Source organism: Trichoplusia ni, chromosome 3, assembly GCF_003590095.1.
Source record: "Trichoplusia ni isolate ovarian cell line Hi5 chromosome 3, tn1, whole genome shotgun sequence".
In the NCBI taxonomy this organism is placed as follows: Eukaryota; Metazoa; Arthropoda; class Insecta; order Lepidoptera; family Noctuidae; genus Trichoplusia; species Trichoplusia ni.
This window is the reverse complement of record NC_039480.1, coordinates 17,206,087-17,222,791: the sequence shown is the minus strand read 5'-3', so window position 1 is coordinate 17,222,791 and position 16,705 is coordinate 17,206,087. Positions and strand designations below refer to the sequence as shown.

The 16,705-nt window shown below is 33.3% G+C and overlaps 1 protein-coding gene across 5 annotated transcripts in view; it reads right to left on the bottom strand.

Annotated features, from left to right (window-relative positions):
• The window catches only part of LOC113492203 (guanylate cyclase 32E-like), a 122,230-nt gene that overhangs the window by 7,349 nt on the left and 98,176 nt on the right, over positions 1-16,705 (bottom strand). For 4 of the 5 annotated variants that reach the window (XM_026869561.1, XM_026869563.1, XM_026869562.1 and 1 more), the window contains 7 exons: positions 14,907-15,044; positions 11,757-12,054; positions 10,160-10,351; positions 8,773-8,950; positions 6,466-6,606; positions 5,371-5,494; positions 609-677 (listed from right to left, as the gene is read on the bottom strand). In XM_026869561.1, coding sequence (XP_026725362.1) covers positions 609-677; positions 5,371-5,494; positions 6,466-6,606; positions 8,773-8,950; positions 10,160-10,351; positions 11,757-12,054; positions 14,907-15,044 — 1,140 coding nt within the window. Of the gene's footprint in view, positions 1-258; positions 678-5,370; positions 5,495-6,465; positions 6,607-8,772; positions 8,951-10,159; positions 10,352-11,756; positions 12,055-14,906; positions 15,045-16,705 lie in introns of those variants that run through there. The other variant, XM_026869564.1, reaches the window with a different exon arrangement.

Sequence of the window (16,705 nt, the reverse complement as noted above, 5' to 3'; positions counted from 1 at the left end):
TTCAGAAGGTAGAAGATACAAGCCATATTATATTTTACTTAATTTTTTACAAATTTACTTTGCATTTTTAAAGCTTGTGAAATGATAAACTTTTATCAAATATGTAGCAATTAAGTAAAAATGTTGTGTGAGGTGTCACGTGATGACATCTGACCCAAAAACATTTCCATCCCGATCCCTCTATCATTCAAACGAATATCCACAAAAAATATTGAAAATTGTTTAACATATTTTCCTGGTTATTTTGGGAGTGGCTTATGATGGGTGAGTGAGATAGACAAACATACCAATACCTACAAAGGTAAACTTTTGTCTTTTATTAGGTCTTAAAATAGAAGCCGAAAACCTTCTCAATTTTCTTACTTAAAGGTTCAAATTATAAAAGTATTTTGCACTCAATCGGCATTGCCATTCAACGAACCAATGCGGCAGGCAATAACGTGTATAGATTTTTTTAAGCATTTTATGCACTGTGTAGTAGAAATATTCAGACTATTATAATTCCATTGTATCCAGACAAGTTTAGATTGGATATTTAGATTAGTTTTTGATTTTGTATAGTTGTTTGCACATAACAAAATGATCAAAAATCATGAAAGAGTTCTTACCTTATAAACGTTGTAATACGAAATTATAGCGTCGCAGCAAGTGTAGAGGTCGTTGAGTATTTCCACCACCTGTTAAAAGCAAGCAAATTAATTACACTCTTAAGTATTCACGAACACTGAAAGTTTCACCATTTGCGCTTGTCAAAATCTATTCTGAAGTGCTCTTAATTCTTCAACACATAGAAATTGCAACTTACTATTGAGAGTTGCGAGCAAAAATGTGTAGGAATAAGTTTGACTCATAAGCAACTGGAAAATTGCATGACGTACAAAGTTCAATGTCAAAGTAAAATTTACAAACTTCTCAGAAATGCTATACAAGTTAATTTTGTAAGTGTGGATAAAGACTTTCTTCCTAGAACTTGTTATTTCCTACGCTCTGGCTGAGTAAGACTTCATGGTGAATAATTAACACCCTGAGAAGCTGCCTGGAGTTTTATTTTTATTTAGTCTCAAGTATTACAACTGCGGAGTTACTTTTTAATTAACTAATGTTTTATAATTACTTGAAGTTAGTCTTTTGACTGCAGTGGGTGAATGAAAGTGAAATGTATTTGTAAAATAAATCTATAGTGTATCAAAGTAGTAAGACTACAGCTGATTTTCTTCTATCGCCGACGCGTCGCGCCGCGACTCGCGCCTCTCGGACAAACTACCTACGCGCGAAACGTCATATAGGTAACTAGCTGTTGCCCGCGACTTCGTCCGCGTGGTTAGAAGATATAAGTTAGGAATTTTTGAACGAAAGCCCTCGAAGATTAATATTTTTCCCCGTATTTGCCACATTTTCCATTAAATCTTTGCTCCTATTAGTTGCAGCGTAATTTTATATACCTAGCCTAAAACCTTCCTCGATTATTGGTCTATTGAACACAAAATGAGATCAAATTTTTTAGATGAAATTATTTATAATAATTTAAAAAAAAATCGAATACAAGTTTTTTTTCATTTTTTTCTGAGAAGATTTGACGGGTGAATTTTCGATTGAAAATTAGAGTGTTTTTTTATATTAATTCAAAATAAGGTGAAAAAATAAATATTTTTAATCAAATAAATTACAGCGTATTTGGAACACAAAAAAGTAAGTTTTCACCAAATTTCGTTACAAAAATAAATTTTTGTAAAAGATAAAAATAAAAAACCACAATTTTGGTTTTTTAGATTTTTCACATAAATTTTGAGGTTATGTGAAAAAAATTTAAACACAAAAGTTTTAGATCTTTTTCTTTTAGAACTTTGCCATTTGACTTTTTTCGATACGAATTTTAGTTTTGCCGGAAATCGATAAAAACCGTTTTTTACTCTTCAAACGTCACTCCCACCCCCTTCCCGACCTCAGATCACCCGTAAATTATTTTGCCTTTCATTTTTATAATATTCCCCTCCTTTTCTAATGGGTTTCACCCTACTATTTTTTTTTTTGGTTTTAAAAATTATCGACCCTGGTCTACAAGTATAGACACGAAAAATATATATCACAACGTTTCAAAAGTGCGACAAGCAAAATTAAACTGTAAGATCATATCCACAATGATTTTTATTCCATGTTTACAAGTCGCTCGGTAAATGCAACAATGGCGCCGCTGGGCGGTAAGATGTCACGTGCGCTCGTGGTTATACTATTTTCAAACTAATGTCTATGATAAAGAGTGCATATTGCATTGTCTTAGGTTGGAGTGGGTTACCCTGTTACAGTGTTACAGGGTAGTAAAGGGTAACCTGTTCGGAACAGGGTTACAGTAATCCGTTCGAAGGTGTAACATATGTCATAGGGTTTTTTCTTGAAGCGCTTAAAAAAAACCCTTCAAAAACCCTTTCAATGAGTATCCGGCCGGTCCCTGATCAAAGTTACAGGTATAGTTACACAATCAAATTATATTGACTGTGACTTCTCTTTCCGAGTTTATTGTTCTTAGTGTTTATATTGTACCGGTCTTCTTTTTGTGAGGAGAAATAAAGATATATATTATATATCATTATATTTATGTTACTTAATGTGTAAGCTAAAGTAATTATAAACATTTTCCTTTTTAAAACTTCGATTACATTGTTAAATATAAGCACAAAGTCTTTTATAAATTTTAGAGTTGAATATGAATTCAATTTATACTACAAAATGGTTTACACGTACGTTTCCATTGTTCTCTTAACTGTCCTAACTACTTCCAGTCACCCTGCATACAAGTAAAATTAACCAGTAAACGTTACTGCAATGCAGTAACAACATTTCGGCCGCAGTGTTTATATTCCTACAGAGAATCGAAAGGCGGTACGAAATTGGATCAAATAAAAATGCAGGTGAATGTAGAATTTTAAAACAGATTGCACATTTCCTTCAACCACTTTATCACTTTTAGATAAACCGTTGAATTTACAATACTTTACATTGAATAAGACAACTGGTTGAACAGTACCATCAAGTACGTGTAAATATAATATAGTATTTCATTGAGAGTATGTCATATATTCACTATCACCATGTAATTAATGGCACTCGCTTTTCTTTGGTCACTTGGGCTTCGTAACTGTAAATAGCGTTATTACTGCACAAAACAGCCTTTTTAAAGTCCTTCATTAAGTTCCAAATATCTCCTCGCAAATTTTCAAAAGAATGGATTGATTAAACAATTTTGAGACAGTCGAAAATAAATCTATTTCAAATTCCAGTCGGCTTACCCTATTAACCCTCTTTGTTAATTACCCGCTTACGAAGTACAATTAGTTATAGCTTCTATAGGTTCAATAAACAGTACTCTCATATATAGGCTATGAAGATTGTTTTCATTTCGGTAGCCAATAGTCAATATCCTTTAAATTGAATAAGACTATGAAAGCACTTTGCGAAAGTTTGTAAACAAGACGTAATAATAATAATCTTATAAAAAAATAGTTCATGTAAAAAGATTTTAATCATGTTTTTATTTGTAAAGGAATTTAAGCCTCCCCACCTGTATTTATGATGTACTTTGATTATACTTCAAATGACTTGTTTTCTTGTAATTTGTAATTTTCAAAGGCATTGTTTACCTCGTCTTTTTGCTGACATAGAAGCATCTGAATTTGGGTTCAAAACAAGAATGCTTGTCCCAATTACTTAATCCAATATTAATTGTAAATTAAATTTATTTACGGAGAATACAATTTACAAAATATGTTCAAAATATTAAATTATGAACAAAATAATAGATGAGCTGCTACAAATTCTACGGCCTTATTCGTTAAATTACTACGTAGGCTACGACGTAGCCGGTAGTTTACCCGCTACGGAGAAATTGAGCTATTTCTTTAATTAGTTTGCAGTCGCAGGATGTGTTCAGTTCTGTTCTAGTAAGTTCTACGATAAAAATCTTTTAACAAAAAGTCTCGTTGAGTCATGAACTCACGTAGTAACCTGCACGCTTGAATACTTCGATTAGTTTCGCCCGAGAGTCAAAATATTACATTGATTAATCTTGACGCTACGATCAAGTTGCATTAGTCGGGATAAAGAAACGTCTGGAGTCTTCGATAATTAATTACTTTTTTTACTAAAATGTTTATTTCATTACTCATCGCATTAACTAAAAGTTAATGATTGGAGAGCCATTCTCGTATTAATTAATGTGAGCTTTTAAGCCTCTTATTGCTATGACATAAGAGATTTTAACCATAATATCAGTATATTATCTCATGTCACACCGTTTCTTATTTATTTCCAAATATACATACATGTCATATAGCCATTAGCGACTTTATTATAAAGCTTTAAGATTGCTTTTGCTTCGTTTGTTGTTAAAGCCGGGTACTTTTCCGCACCTGTGTAAATCATTTCGCAGAACATATCTGTTTTATGGTCTGCATGTTTCTTTACTTTGGTTTTAAATTATTCTACTTACACTTAAGCACTGATAATTTATCTTATGACGATTTTCATTTTAAGGATTACGATTCCTCCAAGAGGATCTACATAATCAAAAGTGTTTGTTTTAAACCCATGATCTACATTCCTTGGTTATTTTCGCATCATTCATTTGTTAAAAAATCGTTTTATTGGTTCATTTTCAATCTCACTGGTGCTTTGAGTAACTTGAATATGACCTTTTAATTAAGTTTAGGCCATAATGAGTGTTAAATTTTTAATTGTTTGACAGTTCGGTTTTTAGAAGAATCTAGACACAAGACTGTAGGATTTGGAGTGCACGAAATCTTGCGCTATTATTCTAATTTTAAATTGTAAGAGTTGCTCAAGTGTAAGTTACAGAAACGTTTAGATTTTCGTTGGCACGAAAGTTAATCTGTAATAAGGATTTTTTTTTAATTCATGTTTCAAAATACCTAGTATCTTCTTTTATTTGATTAATTTACAAGTTTAGTTCGACCAAATTTTAGCCTAATAGAATGCTAAAACATCAAGTTCAGCCTTCTAATTAATTCCCAATAGTCTAGCTTAATTATATCTAAGGCTCTTTAAAATACAGTGTTTAGTCTGGGTATTTAATATTTCTAGAGGAACGAACATCCTTACAGTAGAATTAGTAAAATAATTGATTTAATTGGACGTCGTAACTAAGTCTGTAGTTACTGTCGATATTAAAGAACAGATAATTAAGACTGTCTTAAACTTAAATTGCGTATTTAGGGAGCAATGTCCAGGTCATCCATTTAATTAAATGACGAACATAAAATGATTGACATACTTATACTAACATACTTATACTATACATATATACTTATTATAGTACTTGAATTTTAGCGATAAGAGTTAAAGACAAAATATATTTACCTGCATGGGAGTATTAGTGGCAGCCATCTTGGTGAATCCGACGATATCACTGAAGTATATAGTAACGCAATCGAAGCTCTCTGCTTGTACCCTTTCTCCTCGCTTTAAAGCCTCCGCTACCGTCCTATCGAAAGAAAATTCATAATCTTTATTTTCTTCCTCAATGACAATGCAGTACATTGGTATTGTAAATTTATAGAAGAGATTGTTATCTACATTTAAGCTTCAATGGTATTTCCAAATCGAACAGTATTATAAAACTGCGCAGTTGTTTTCCAATGTCCGGCTTATCTATCGGATCCGACTGACTAATCCTAGTTTTCAAAACAAACAGAGCTATTCACGAAGCTTTTCGTTCAATGTGTTTTATTTGAAGTCATATTGATTATTGCTGACGTAAATACGACACAAAGGATTTTTTAAAAGATGCCGCGAGGTATTTTCGTAATCTGTTAAAAGTTTTACTAAAATAACTACAATGTTTCCAATAAACTAAATGAGGTACATTAAAAAAATATTTGGTGTGTTAAAATTAATGAATTTCTGAATAGTTCGAAAGCATTACTGAAACATTTGAATGATCTAGCCGAAATATAATAAAATATTAGCCAAGAATATTCTTACCTTTGTTAATACGATCGTAATACTTAGGTTAACTTTTACACTACGTTATAATTAATTTTAATGGTCAAGTTTCTCGTAAAACCCTCTACCTACATACGCTTAATTGCCTTCCACGAAACATTCTAGCGAAACATTGTAACTCCTCTGTGAATTATTGTTATGATTATGAGCCATTAGTGTCCCACTGCAGGCCTCCGACTCTCTTAGCATTTCCCGGTACAGGTCAAAAGACCACAGTTTTGCGAAAAGGAAACTAATTCTTACCACAATTTACACCTACATATGTATATGTTTACATAGTGAACAACATTTCAATATCCTAACTGTTAAGTGTTAATTTTTAATCTACATGTATACACCGATCGTTCTAGACACTGGCCTTTTCGTATAAAAACAAAATTGAGCTTTGATCATGCTTGCTGAATGCGGTTTATCACACAACGTAACGTCACCTTCAAGGAGTCTTGTTACCTCGGTAGCATCCTGTTCAGTAGGTCATCGGTCCTCCTCTTCTCCTGCAGCAGTTGTTCAGTCCTCGCCGCGACGATGGCCTCCAGGTTTGACGCGTACTTCTCCATCATGGCCAGCATGTTGTCAAATATGTTCGTTTTCCTGTACACGTTTGAAGTATGGTCATTCAGGTTGTTGAGTGCCATGTCAAGTTAAAATAATTCAGTTCTAGCATAAAGTTTCTACTTATATAGAAAAATATAGTAGAGATCATAAGAAAAATAAAATACTTAAAACACTAGATACCAGTCTCTACTTTTCGAATGGGAACAGATACAGCCTCCAGATTCGAACACACCCAGTCCATCTTACTCTGGTTCTAAAAAAAGTAGTCCAACGACCTTTCCAGTAGTTGATCTCTCATTTAACAAAGTACCAAACATTAAAGCTCAAAATTAATATCTGTAGACAACACCACATTCCACTGCCTGGAAATAAGACAAATACAGAACTGCTAAAGACTTTATATGAGTCATTTTGTCGCAGTGAAATTTATTTGCTACTTGCTTCAAAGAAATTCACATTTACGAGCTTGTAGGGAAATTTGTACTCCGTACTCGTAAAAGTTAAATTTAGTATGAAAGTGGTGACAGTAATATTTCTCGGAAAGACTTTTTCAAGATGACTTTGTCTTGCCGAGTACCTAATTACTAGGACTAAGAATTTATATTCTTTAAAAAAGTTAACTAAATATGATGACACACTTATACGACTTTATAACCTAGAATAGAATAGAAGTAGAATTAAATAATTATATTTCTACAATCTTTTCCGTGCCGATATTTGAATATGTATGTATTACCTCAGAAATAAAGGATCATAATGGAATATTGAGAGATACCTTATCACAAAAATAAGTCCTAAGCAACACTGCGATACTATATAAAAATGGAAAGAGATTGAATGATCAACAAGAGTGATGCACGATCATACAAAAATTATAGTTAATAACATGCGGTATTATAGATTATTGATATCATATTAATTTAGCTAATAAATTATGCAAATTTAATTATTGATGACCATATATATTGTTTGCATCAAATATTGAAAATTAAATGTACTTTGTATGTAAAATAGTCGGTTATAAACATTGTAGGCTGTAAGTTTTAAAGATGCAAGTTTATTTATAGCTAAATATTTATAATTCTAACATTTAGCCAATATTTAGAGTATTAACGTGTTATATCTGCAGGTCTAGACAGATTATGAACAAGACAAGACTCTGCATAATGATTGCTAATTATTAAATACCGTGATGAATGACAAAATAAGGTTACATAACCATTATGTTTTTAGGTTTAGCATAATTGATTTTAAGACGATAGTTTTCTGAGGATTCATGTTAAATAATACGTATCGTAAAACTGGGTTAATACTCGTAGGGATGGATTTTATACTATAATATAAATTTTTATTTATAAAACAGTCGATAGTCATCAAAATCTATAATTATGTATACTGAAAATAATTTTGAAACCTTTACAAATGCCGTCTCTATTTGCTCCGCTAGTCCTATTCACCCCGTTTTACGGTATTTTATATCTAATATCGTCGAAATGTATTGTGTAGTATATGTATTATGCGAACAAATTAAAGACCCCAAAGTGCGTGTAAAGCATTTGAAATTTATTGCCGGCATTGAAATACGATTATTCGCAAAATCAGCCCTAAAATATGCGCGGATTAACTAAAATTAACTTAAATGTTTGGTATCCATGTTTCAATAATAGATCGGTACATGAGTCTTTCATCAGGTTCTTTGTGGATTACCTAACGTTCATTGCAGCGATGTTTTTGTCATTTACTAATGGAAAATCACAATTCTGTGAGATCAGTCGAAGCATTTTGTATTGAGAAAAAATGGAAAATAAATTCGTTGATACATAATAGACCTTACAACACAGGAAGATAAGGAATTAAGAGTTCTTGGAAAAAAGACGTTGCTATCAACATTCGTCCACAAACATTTGACAATCTACTCAGTTATCAGATGTTTTGATACTGAGTCATTTGTAGGAATTCAATTTTGTAATGATCGTTTTTAAAGGACTGCGCTAAGCGCACTGCGGAGCACTAAATATTTATTTACTTTTATTTAATGTTTATAAGGATCATTTTGGAGTGTCATAAAATCACCGCCACTGCGATTCTTCTGGGGTCTCCCACCACCCCGTAAATTGGAACTAAAGGCTAGTGCAGTGTTGAAAGAGGTTCACCACTCTACGCCGTGTATCACGCTATCGCCGTAAACAACCATGTACTTACATTCCTGCATGCATATCCTTAAGGCGAAGTCGGACGAGTCTAAGGTCAGGTCGGCGATCAGAGCGCTCGCTCCAGCAGGCATTCAGTACTGCCAGCACAGCCGGCCTGGCCACCAGCCCCGATAAAGGAGGCCGGAATAACACCCCACCTATCGGTTGCCTCACACGACCAATGATCTCTGCGTAAAAAGCATAAAGGAAATAATTAAAGGTAACCATGCTCTTAAAGACGGTCTTATACCGGGATCAAAATATAAAAAAATTACAAACGAAATATGACACAAAAAAATCAAACAGCATTTGGACCCTTCAGCGCCCAATTTGTCAGGATTATCTTTAATAAATGGTTTTCCTTATGTGCATTCAAAGATTTTATATTATTGAAATATTTTAGCCGCCATAATATAAATATTTACATAACCTGGCACGCACGACAGCTCAACTTCTGCGAAACATTTGTATAACAAACAAAATTAATTATTCATCCAATGTAACAAATTATAGGAGTTGTTTGATCTATTTTCAAAACGTTACTTATACTGAGCGTTTAATATTCTGCAATACAATAAAATAACAAAACACACCTATCTACTTGGAAAGCAATGAACGATGTTAGAAAATAAAATACGCTTGGGCTTTTAAAAACAATTGGGTAATCATTCTAATGTTCGGCGTGGTACATAGTTGGCCCTTTTTAACCCATTTTCTTAGTAAGAGTAAGAAAAATATGTAGTTTTAATATACCTATAAAATCCTAGCGATGTTAAAATTATATAAATCTTAGTCCACGAAGCATTTCTCATAACCATTTAAGCAAATGGTTTTTAATATGGATTCCACAAAATATACCTTATAGGTGTACATACGAACCTACGCACTACAAATTTACACCAAGTAGAAAAAAAATATTCAAGATTTTCTCGAGTATATTTTATGAAAAGGAGAAAAGTTTTTCTGCTTGAAGTGAATGAAATTATCATATCCTTGTTTTTTCAAGCTGAAAGCCCTTCATTTTCATCACATAAAATGAAGTTCCTTTTCTAAGAACGGCATTTTGATGAAAACAAGATTGAGAGATAGATAAAAAATCATGACAGTATTTGCATAGCAGTACTTTTCCATACCGTTTATAAATAATGCCAAATTTAAATGTATTTAGAGAAGTAATAAGTACCACTGTAACATACCCATAGGATGTTCTTTCCTGAAGACGTGTACACGTCAAAAATAAAATAACATATTCGCACTACAGAAAATAATAAAGGCACAGAGTATTAACAACCTACTAAAGAGAATAAATTATTTCCGTATCGTTACATATCAAATAGTGTTTGTTAAAAATACAGCAGTATTCAAATATTAAATAAATTGTAGTCGGAGAGACTTACCAGCATTAGTAAGATTGCTATCGCCCCAAGGTCCATTCCTTCCAAGTATCTCGTAAAGGATGATGCCGAAGGAGTACACATCTCCCTTCTGCGAGCCCCGGGGAGGGGGGTTGGGCTCTCGGAGCAGTTCTGGTGCACGCCATAGCATACGGCGCTCCATGCGTAACGCGTCTTCGGCGTCCGAGCACCCGTCTATGTAAAAGAAATGCGATGTACGAGCATATTTTGAAAGTATACAAGAAATGTTGATTTTAGATAATATTGTTTTATCAACCAAAAACGTATCATAACCTTAAACATGACGTAAATTAAAATCTTTTGAGCCAAACTAGAGGCACTAAATGACAGCTTATCCAGTTAAATGAAAAAGAATCAACAAAATTGTTTCATCCAGACTGAAGTGCTGAGGTAACGAATATAAAAAAAAACCGGATTGAGTCAGAAAGTCAGTTTAAAATGACAGCTCGCCTTTTATATCGATACAGAGTTGTTAAGTGGTTGAGACCTAGGACCTTGGTTATTTAATAATTAATGCGATCACATTGTGTACCTACTTAGGTAATTTGTTAGAGGTTTCACATAGTGTCAGTGAACGTTATGACTCGTTAAGGATAAAGTTGCAAGGCAATGTAAAATACATGCAAATAATATTCTGTACAAGCTTCAGTAAAATGTTTTTAAATCTGTGGTTTTTCTCTGCAAAATGTAGCTGAAATTTTCGAATAATTCGGTCTTTCTCCTACTGCGCAGTTAATTGTTATATGTTAATCAGTGAAGTAAGCGTATGTAACTTATACTTATGTGTGGTTGGGAGTAGGCGAAATGTTTACAATGTCTTATTAGTCGAGTCTGGGAGGTGTGTTGCGAATGTCTTAAAATAGATGGTTTCACTTAAATTGAGATTCTTCAAGTTTACTCGTAGTGTCTTTGGGTGAATCATTTGACATTTAACGTGGCGACAGACAGTCGAAATTAAACACACATCTTTAACAGTTTTATTTGTTTTAAGACGTTTTTTGCCGAGTTCATAGTAAAACAAGAATAGGTGTATTTTTGCCCTAAATCTTTCATACAGATTACACATTCATAGTTCCAATATGTTCCGAGTATGAATTAATATGAATGTTATCTTGCTTATGTAAATACTCAGCGCTATTAATCTCTTCTGCTCTACGGTAACAGGATCAGGTGTGATAATTTCCGTAGTGCGGAGCAACATAAGGATTTAGTGAGATTAGTGGAAATGTTTTCACACAAGTAAATATTGCTGAGTGTTGTTTTATTGTTTGCTGTATTGTTGAAATAAATGTCGATCTCGATAAACTTACCAAAGTATCGTCTAACTGCGTAGCGGCTACTACGACGTAGACGAGTCGAAAATTTCGTAACTTCTGTTACGAAACTTCTTATCAAGTCCAATTTGCGATTTAGATAACAATGTAATAAATATTTGCGATAGTACAATTGTTTTGTATATTCAAGCTTTGAGCTGCTTTCTGGTTAAACAATGTATTGTTTCTCATTCGGTTGTGCGCATTTTCTTCATCAAATACTTGTAGTATTATTATTTAACATTTAAAAACTCGAAACTACTTACATTTCAAATTATGAAGTCCATAATCAGCTATCTGTAGCACCCAACGGCTGTCCACCAAACAGTTGCTCGAAGTCAAGTTTCCATGAGAGATGAGGGCGGAATCATGGAGGTACGTCAGACCTCTAAGCAGGTCTGCAACCAAGCTGGCCACAAACATGTCGTCCAGGTGCAGGTCCCTGTCAGCCAGCACTCGTGCTAGAGACCCTCGGGAGCAGTAAGCTGATATGATGCAGGCGGATCCACTTTCCACGCAGACGCCGACGAACGCTGTCAGATTCTCGTGACGAAGTTCGCGTATCTGTTGGTGATACAAAGATGTTATAGAGCTGATTTTGAGACCTACTGCCATCTCTTAAAACGATGCAAGTAAGTACCGTTACAGTTTTGAAAGAAAGTAGATGTACGGTGTGGTCTCGCTTCTACAAAATGTAGGATAATAGTGTACGATAAGTTGTAAAGTTTGTTTGTCGTTTCTTATTACGTGGCTGAAAGACGAAAGTGCTGCCTAATTTATCAATAATTATAGCAAAACTGTTTGAGTGTGTTAACAAGTACTGATCAGATTTGTAAAATTATTTCTGTGTAAGATAGCCCATTTATTGACGAAGGCTTTAGAATAAAACTGTCAGTCTATGAATAATTATAATAGGAGCGGAACTATAACGTCATTGATTTTTATAATAAGGTAAATTGCCTATGTTTCTTTTTATTTATAAGGTTAATAATATCTTACCTCAATAAGTCCACCTTATTATTACCGTACCACAATTGCACGTAAAAATTTTAATTGAATACTTTATCTTTTCAAAGCCAACAGTATTATCTTACTGGCTTACACAAATATAACGATATTTTGTTCTGCCCTAAAGCTTTTTGAAATATTTAAAATAATTATAACATAATTACTTTCGTCATTGCACAGAATTTCGCTAGCATTAATAATACGGCTTTATCCTTGATATTTTCTGCAAATTAATCTTCCTTAAATGCTTTACGCCAGTAGGCAAATTATTTATCAAATTTGCATTATGCTTAGAATGTTTATTTTTTATTTTTATTCCTCATAATAAAACTCGAAGATAAATTGTATTATAAAGTTTTTATTGACGCGATAAACTATAATATCTGATATATCCCTATATCCTGACTGGAAATAAGTAAAATATGGGAAAAAATGTTTCATACTTTACGTAATACCTGTTGTTGTAAATAGAGGTATATGAGCTAAGAGTAAAAAAAATGTCAATATAAACAATTTACTTCTTGCAATGAACTATTTCAAGACAAACATTGTGTACCTATATATTTCTATTATAAACCCACGCAGTTTATTGCCTCCTGGCTTAGTTTTATAAATAAACAAAACAAAATAACAGCAGTACATTGTAGAACCACAAGAGGTTGTGGTGGAATATTATCCGCCTCCGTAAATGCGTCTCATTAGGTTCCTGATCAATTAGTTAGAAATCTGTAAGGCGTCCAGAAAAATACGACAACAGTAAACGAATTAGGTAACCGCGTTGATTGTGATTTACGCGCAATAAGTTGTTGCGAATAAACTTTTTGTTTACGATATTACGGATTCATTTCTAAAGGGCGATGAGCTTAACTGATCCGATAAAAGAATTTATACATTGAAACTCAGATTTAAACTAATTGCAAGTGTACAAAAGACAACAGACCTTTAGATAGTCGCGAACAATTATAGTTTATTAGACAAAATTGCACACAAAGCTCTAGCGTATGTTTCAATTTCATAATTTCGCGAAAAGTGTTTGCCAGATTATCTATTTAAACAAATGACGTACGCCAAGCATGATACGACACATGTGAATAGAAGACCATTACGTCTTAAAGATAAAATGGTCGTTCCGTGATCACAAAGTTTTTACATAATCAAACGTTTTACGATTGTTTAGGATTCGCCCGATCTAGATTGTAAAACGTTTTGTAATAAAGATCTTAATCTAAAGGAATCGGATTTTATAGTTGTCTTTCCTCATACGTTTGAATGTTTTGTCCCGCGATGCGGTTAAGAGGGTTTTTTATTGCTTTTGAGAAGTATAGGTATAATTATTTGTTTTTAATTTAACCAAATTTATCTCTAGCGACAACTTATATTTTTATAATGTCTAGAAATAGAAAATGATGGCTATCCGAAATACGAGAGATACGTAATCATTTATCGTTTTGGAAAATTTCATTTTTAATGTTCATTTAATATAGAAAACATTTTTTACAGCAGAACATAAAACATATCCACAAATCTTTTTTTTAATATTAACATTTTTCGATCGTTATATTGACCTACTTCCATTGTCCATTTTCACGTCGTCTTTCACATCTAAATGTAGGTAATTCTATTGATATGTGTCGTAACACGCCTCGTATTATAATTAATAATACGACATATGTATTAGAAATCGCGCTGAATCACGTGCCGGTATGAACATCAAAGACGTAATGTATTTTGTAGAGTTTTTCCCCAAAGGTACGAGTACATGTGTACTAATCACTCTCAGAGCTTTTTCTCGTTATATTTTTTATGCGTGTGAAATGCTAAACACCTCGTTAAATTTAACGTCAGCTTGGGGATTTGTTTGACAACATACAGGGAGAAATTTGTTTTTAATTGAGAAGTGTGTTGTAAAAATTACTTATTAAAACCTTAAGTACGACTCGATGCGCCTGATCGTTTAACGTATTCAGTATTCTGGCGGATCTAGCATCAGAAATACAAATTGCAATTTACTGGATTTGGTAGACAAAAAAACGCGGCGGGTCTGTGGTCGCTGACCGAATTATATTTGTTATATTTAGTTTTAAATAAACTGAGACATTTAAAAAAACCCTTCCTAACCTATAACTTTACATTCCCGTAGTACTATGGGCACAAGAAAACAGTAGGTACTTCTACCTCTAACTGTCGAAACTGCTTCGATTTAGTCTTAAGCCTCCAGGCTAAAGACATAAATTATAACTTTGAAAGTCAGACAACTACTTGATCCATTTAATCAATTTAGACCTTTTCAAACTAGAAGTTGGACATAACAAGGCTTGTAAAAAGGCTACATTTAAGGATTTAATTCTTGAGTCTCAAAGTCAGTACAAGCTTTCATGTACTTCATTTTTTCTGTGCAATAGTGTTACCTGTTTAAGTTCCTTCTTGATCGCTCTGGTGACGTCGATGCTCTTCTTCCTCAGCCTCTTGACCGCGACTATGTTGCCTCTGTACATGGCTATCGTGGTGTGCGCGCGACGCGTCTCCATGTCGTGTTGCATGGACGTCTAGGAAGATAGATCATGTGTTAGTTATTTTTATGCCAGTGCCAAGGGATTAATTATTCAAAGAAAGATAGGGAAGTAACTTAAAGATATTGATTTTGGTAATCAGTAGGTATCCTCTAGCTTTTATGCATAGGTATAAATGGGATTGAACAACTTGAGTGGGTATTTTAGAGGATAAACTATTTTTCTTTTCTGAATGAAAACATGAAACAATCCGGCTGGAATGATTTTGCTAAAATTCCTTGTTATAAGATTTTTACTAACTAGTTCATATGTAATTTTTTTGTTGTACTTGCTTTGTTTTTATTTACTACTATATTGTATCTACTGTTTAGATATTAAGCTAAATGTTTTATATTTTATTTTTGCATGCCTTCAAGGTAAAATATGGCAGAACTTAATGTATTTCTTGACATCTTGTATATGTACCCATATTTGCAAAATAAATTTATCTTTATCTTTATCTTTATCTAAGTCACGTAACAATTTTAGCCAACCAAAATACTCTATTGAATGTGATAGAAGTGTGGGTGTTCAACACTTCAACACTTTCTACATCTCGTAACCTTTTTAAAATGAGGTTTATAAAAAAGTTACACATAGTTTCTAAAGAGCTAAATGTCGCTTTTCAAATGCAATTACGTGTCGCACTGTTTCAATTATATTATTGTTTGAAAATATACAACACTACCATGTATGTATAAATGGAAATTTTGATCGTATTTTTTTCAGTGTCCGTCTTATAGATCCTACTACTATTATAAAGGCGAAAGTTTGTAAGTATGGATGTATGGATGTTTGTTACTCTTTCACGTAAAAACTACTGAATGGATTTGAATGAAACTTTACCACAATATAGCTTATACATCAGAATAACACATAGGCTACAATTTTTGAGGTTTCTAATGTGAGGTCGTAAAAAGAACACATTTTTTTGCGCTTACATTGCAAACGCTGACTGAATTCTACAAGATAGATAGAAGGCAGGTATAAATTATAACTTATATCTTCTAACCACGCGGACAAAGTCGCGGGCAATAGCTAGTTAATGCATAATTGACGACCTCCGTGGTCGAGTGGCGTACGCACCGGTTTCAAGGTGTCGCTAGCTCTGAGGTCCCGGGTTCGATCCCCGGTCGGGTCAATGTAGAAATTCACATTTCTACATTGTCTCGGGTCTGGGTGTTTGTGGTACCTTCGTTGTATCTGAATTCCATAACACAAGTGCTTTAGCAACTTACTTTGGGTTCAGAACAATGTATGTGATGTTGTCCGCATTTATTATTTATTTATTTATAATTGTAACGTCACAAGCCCCTCTCCTAAAAATGCAAAGCAATACTGTTGACAATGTCGGGTCAATAAGAATATACTTTGAACAAAGCTTTGTCGATACGCACAGTACAAACTAATTACGATTGCTATCAAGACTATTCTAAAGCCAACAAGACACAGATAACGTTTCTTTAGTGCTAGTGATAGAAATTGCTAGAGTTCTATAGAAATACTTATAGTTGTTTATTATGCTGTCCTGATACTAGGTCTTTCTTTTAACACACTCAAAGTACGGTTTTATTATGTCCGAATAATATTAATTTTGATTGTGTATAAACTATAATATTAACTAGACTTTATGCACGTTGCGTAAATTTGCAGCCCAG